This window comes from Hevea brasiliensis, chromosome 7 (assembly GCF_030052815.1).
Source record: "Hevea brasiliensis isolate MT/VB/25A 57/8 chromosome 7, ASM3005281v1, whole genome shotgun sequence".
NCBI lineage: Eukaryota > Viridiplantae > Streptophyta > Magnoliopsida > Malpighiales > Euphorbiaceae > Hevea > Hevea brasiliensis.
In genome coordinates this window covers 13,532,788-13,538,476 of record NC_079499.1, presented here as the reverse complement: position 1 = coordinate 13,538,476, position 5,689 = coordinate 13,532,788, and the positions used below count along the sequence as shown (strand labels likewise).

Sequence of the window (5,689 nt, the reverse complement as noted above, 5' to 3'; positions counted from 1 at the left end):
ATTTTGATAATTAAAGATAATTCTCATGAAATCAATTTCTTATTCATCACTATATTAAAATTATAGAAAAGTTAATAAATGTAATAATATTAGATTTTCAATGAGTTATAAACAAATTGAAAAATTAAGTTTAAAATTTGATTAACGAAAATTGAATAAAATTTTAACAACTTTTAAAAAATTGACCAATTTTATTAAGATTGAAAGGACGGGATAAAATTGTCAAAACTCAATAAGATTTTACTTTTTTTTGTCAATAGCCCTAATTTCTAATACAAACTATACAAGTTCAGGAAAAAAAAAAAGACTGGGAAATGAAATGATGATTAACTTAATATATGGTATTATAAACACTAGCAGAAAAATAAAAATATAAGTTACAAATTGAGGCCATTCTTTTTGGCTTCCCAAATTACGAATGAGGCTTGAGCATCTTAGTTCAGTCACGCCCAAAAACCACCACTCTTGTGTAATATTCAACACTATATATTCAAATTTTTTTTAATAAAAATTTAATTTCTAATAAGAAGCGATCAAAGGCTGATTATGATCATGACCACCCGTTTGATCCTCCATTTCTAACAACTTTGCAAAAACTCCTACTAATGGTGCTGTATTATATGTGCAGGCCTCTGTTTGCACATAATTACCTCTTTGGTCACTGAAATTGTCTTGGCAATCAGGTCCTCCAACCAATGCCCCAACCAAAACATTGGGGTTTTGCTCTTGCCTGCTATACCAATTATCATACCCTTGAGTGCAACCAATGAACCCCTTGTTCTCTCTATATGACACTATTGAGGCCCCTCTGTGGTGCACCCTTGTTGGGTATTTAGGACCATATCCCACTAAATAACTCATGTTCATTGGGTTAGAACCTAGGATATAATCAACTTGTGATTTAGCAAAACTGAGGATCTCTTTATGATCCAATAATCCATTAGGGCACTGGAGCTTACCATTGGAGCCTCGTAGGTAACCAGAGTACATAGTGAGAAGGAATGATGCTGTAGAAACATATTGCATGTTATTCCATTGCCGGATGTGTAAAAGGCCCGCCGGAGTTCGCTCCACATTGCTTCCATTGTTGTTTTTATCAAGGCATGAGCATATGTAGTACTCAGCCTTTGATTTATATTGCTCTAATATGTGTCTATGCTCCTTGTGTCTTTCATCCATGAGCAACTGCAATTTAAAAATATAAAATTTAGGAAAGGTATGAGAACATCCAATAATTGCTTTTGAGTTTATAGAACTTGAAAAGCAGTAAAAAAAAATGAATTGAAGTCTTCCAATCCAAGGCCTATGATGAGCTCTCCTTTATAAATATCTATCTACCCATGAAAGCCAAAAAAATGACTAAAATTGAGATATTTTAGCAGTGATGCCAACCTTATTGCATAAGCCCATTTGTCCTACTCAGTATGAACAAAGGTTAAACGCTCAAAAACTTTCCAAAAAATTTTCATAACTATGTATACTGAGAAGGATTTTTACTTCAATATACAAGTGGCCAAACACAGCAGCTATGGCTGTGCACGGTTTTTGGAGGAACTGAACCGAACTAATAAGAGCTATTTCGAACCGAATTTATACACATATTTTTTTATGTTTTTTTAGATGCATTATATACTTTTAATATAATTATATATATTTATATATATATATAATTATGAACTAAATATAACCTAATATTATATTTTATTTTTCTATATTTTTTTAATAATTTTAGTTATAAATGCATTAAATTATCTTATAATTCTTAATTAGATTTATATCTTATAGTTAAATATTATATGATTAATAAATAATTAAAATGTATATTATATGATATACTTATACTATTATTTATATAATATATTTAATCAAGGATTATATAATTTAGGCATAGCTAAAAGATATATTATATGATATATTATGTATTAATAATCTAATTTAAAATTTAAATGCTAATTCAAGAATAATTTTTTTAAAAAATAATTATATAAAATCATTTTAAGAATCGAGAATCGAATCAAAATCATATCGAACCGAATTGAAATAAAAAAATCGAGAACTATATTGAACTGAAACCAAAATAATAAAGAACTAAATCAGAATCATACTAAAATTTTAATTTAATTTGGATTCTTAGCTAAATTTCGAATCCAACTGGAATCGAACACGGCATGTCATATGTGGGTGTACTGTAGTGAACAAGCTTGTGCATTTGTGCCTTACCCTACAGGCTACACCCATCTTAATGAAAGAAATGAAAGAGCTGTGACCATTCAATTGGTTTTAGCAAGAGGGACCCATAAACTGATATGGAGGTCCCACATAAAATCCGAGACAAAACAATCATGCATATGTCATCAAAATGATGATCTGCTAATGGCTAAATGGGGTATTATTCTCTGTAAATAAGCGCAGGCCTGGGCTTCTTTCGGTAAAGTATTTGCAAAGCCTTATGTAACGTTTGCTAATCGTACCTTCTGGGCACCCCGTACTTATTATTGGATGTACAATTTAGTTATTTTTAATTTTTTTGTTTAAATAAATTTAAAATTTTTATTTTAAATTTAATTTAATTTAAAAATTAAAATTTATGAATTAAATTTTTTTTATTTAAACTAAAAAAATTCAACATTTTCTTTATTTTTGAGTAAAATTTCTTAATTTATTGATTTTAACTTTGTTATTTTTTAGTTAAATTAAAATTTATAAATTAATTTAAATAAAAAATTAAAAATAAATTAAATTAAACATCCCAGTTTTAGCATTAAGCCATCTGTAGATCCTGCATAAACTTTCCCTCATCTTCCCCCTCCGTGTTGAGATAAATTCAAATGGCACCAAATCAGATCTTATATAAGGTGCCCTTTCCGCTAATCTAGTGCCCAGTGGCACTGCCTTTTTCTTAGCAGTAACACCAATCAATGTCCAAACCCCAGAGTGCTGCCATGCAAAGCATCAACAGCACATGCTTTTTATGCCTCAGATAACTTTTTTTTTCTTTTTCTTTTTTTTAAATGCCCTAAAAAATAGAAGTCTTATTGGTACATATACCTTAATTAGGGCTTACTCCATGTTATCAACTTTATTAGAAAGTAAAAGCAAGATTTAATTATAGTTAAATATGTTATTATTCAATCTTTGAATTATGGGCAAAAGGCAAATCCTATAAAGATTTTGAGAGAGTAGTCCCTAAATAAAAAATCCCATTTTTTCAAGCATATATTCATAATCTCAAAGGCAAGAAGAGAGAGAAAGAGAGAGAGAGGGACAAAAAAGAGGGTAACTTTACCTTTGAAGCCATAATTTGAAGGCCAGCATATTTAACATCCCAACTAAACTCTGTTATGGCCCAACCAATCCCGCCAAAACAATGAGCTCTGTTAATAACGTATCTCAAGTACTCCTCATTGTCGGTGGCCTTGTAGAGCCACATAGCTCCCCACAACAACTCATCCATGTACCCACTCACCGACGCATAGTAGCTCTTTACCACCTCCACACTTGCATCATATTTTCCTCTATACTTATCCCCAAACTCAAACAACTACACCCAAAATAAAACAAAATTTCACATTAGTGAACTAAACCCAGTAAAAAAGAAAAAGGTTCTTGATCAATGAGTGTTGGCTAATAAGTTGATTTAGTGATCCATTAGCAATGCTAATAATATAATTAGAATATGAGATTACCAATTTAATTTTCATATAAACCAATTAAAAAAAAGGCCTGTCACGTCAAATTAAATTAAAATTCAAATTTTTATCATTAAAATGTCAATGTTAGATAAATATATATGAAATTCACTATAAAGTCCTCCGAGAAATTAAAGATGATACAGAAGATTTACTCAATTTGAGAAATCTTAAATTTTTATATCTACAATTAATAAATCACATTCACAAAAATATAATTTAATATATAAATACATTGATGTGACGCAATCAATCTATCTATACATCCATTTTATATTTTTTATTTGTTTAAAATGTCCCCTGTAATTGTGCCACTCATTAATATTTTGACCATTCTAGCGCACAAGAATTGCATGCAATTTCCAATATTGACCCACAAGGTTTATTAATCGACTCTAATTTGACTAATGACTGATATTAACAATTTATGTACCTGTTGGGCATGGTGCAAGAGGAGGTGAGCGTAATGTGGGTTTGTTCTTTTAAACAATATAGATGCGGCGGCCATTGCGGCTGCAGTTTCTCCGGCGAGATCCGACCCAGGATTGTTCTCGTCGATCTTGTAGGCTTGCCGGGATGTGGTCATGTCCTCCGGCCGTTGCCAGCAGTAATGGTCAGTGTGACCATCACCCACCTATAATGCCACCACAAGTGCATAAATTAAATGAATAATTAGTAATTAAAGAAACGAAATCATTTGAATCCTGACGACGCAAACGTAGTAGTAGTTCGCGCACCTCAGCCCATAGCACATTAGGGCTAGTATGAGCTTTGATGAAATAGTCAGTCCCCCATTTAATGGCCTCTAATGCGTGTTCTAATTCTCCTGCGCGAGCGATCTGATCTCGGAATTCGATGACACTCCACGATAGCATTGTCACAGTGAATGCCATTGGTAACCCAAATTTGACATGGTCCCCTGCATCATAATATCCTCCAACTAAGTCCACCTACACCACAGAACACAACACAAAAAAACACAAAACAGAGTCTCTTCAATTTGAATCAGCAGTTCAGTGCTACCGTATCAGAATTCGAACAGAATACTCAAATTTCTGAGCAATTTTTGTACTAACTCCTTGTTCTAAGCCATCAGTGAGGCCTGAATGGTCTCTCCAAGTGACGCGCTGGTTGTAAGGTAAGCGACCGGAGCGCTGTGCTTCGAAGTAAAGGAGGCTCTTGGTTAATGCGTCAGCGTAATCAAAAGCAACACCAGTTTTACAAATGGTGAAGAAGGAGAAGAGAAAAACACAGAAATTGCGAACATATTTGGTGGGTTTCGGTTGGTTCTTCTTCTCCTTCTCCATTTTTGTTCTTTTCCTTGCTCCCTCCTGAGAGTGAAGTGGAATGGGAAAGGAGGAAGAAGAGAGAGAAAGAGAGAGAGTAGTGAGATGAAATTTGAATCGTGTCGGAAGGCTGAGCATATGTCATACATGCATTTTCTTGCATGTGAGTCTCACATGAGAATGTGAAATGTGAAAATCCTTTCGCTTTCTTCTCAAACAATGACTAGCGTGATTTGTGCAACGGTCTACTGTTTTTTTCTTCTGCTATATTTGGAAACGGGGCCGTCATCCGTGGCTTTCATAAATGAAATTTTTATTAGTTTTTCTCTAACTTACTTCTTATTAATTAGTTTTAAAAAAATAATCTTTATGTTGCAGTAAGGGATAGCAACGGGATGAGATGAGAGCGGAATCACTTTCCTGTTCTCGCCTCAAAAAAGTTTAGAATTAGGGTATCGAGAAGCGGGGCAAGTTTTCCCGTAAGGAATTTTTTTTTTATTTTTTTATTTTAATTTATTAGTATAAATATAAATTTATTTATTAAAAAATAAAATATAATTAAGAATACAAGTTTTAGATGTTATTTTAATAATATATTTATATATTTTCTAAAATTATAATATTTAAATATATATAAATATATGAAAATAAATTATTTTAATAAAAAAATAATGTGTTACCATTCAAGGAGAGTTAAGTGGATTTGAGGAGGAG

The 5,689-nt window shown here is 32.1% G+C and overlaps 1 protein-coding gene across 2 annotated transcripts; it reads right to left on the bottom strand.

Annotated features, from left to right (window-relative positions):
- Positions 1 to 305: 305 nt before the first annotated feature.
- On the bottom strand, positions 306 to 5,193 carry LOC110650689 (endoglucanase 11). Of its 2 annotated transcripts, XM_021805794.2 has the most exons (6): positions 4,766 to 5,193; positions 4,427 to 4,639; positions 4,123 to 4,323; positions 3,287 to 3,541; positions 960 to 1,185; positions 306 to 878 (listed from the first exon to the last, which is right to left on the bottom strand). In XM_021805794.2, exons 1-6 carry the CDS (start codon positions 5,111 to 5,113, stop codon positions 520 to 522), a joined length of 1,602 nt encoding a protein of 533 aa, XP_021661486.2. In that variant the 5' UTR covers positions 5,114 to 5,193; the 3' UTR covers positions 306 to 519. The 2 variants fall into 2 exon arrangements, with proteins under 2 accessions (XP_021661486.2, XP_021661479.2); XM_021805787.2 differs by having other exon boundaries at positions 306 to 1,185; positions 4,766 to 5,191.
- Positions 5,194 to 5,689: the final 496 nt, after the last annotated feature.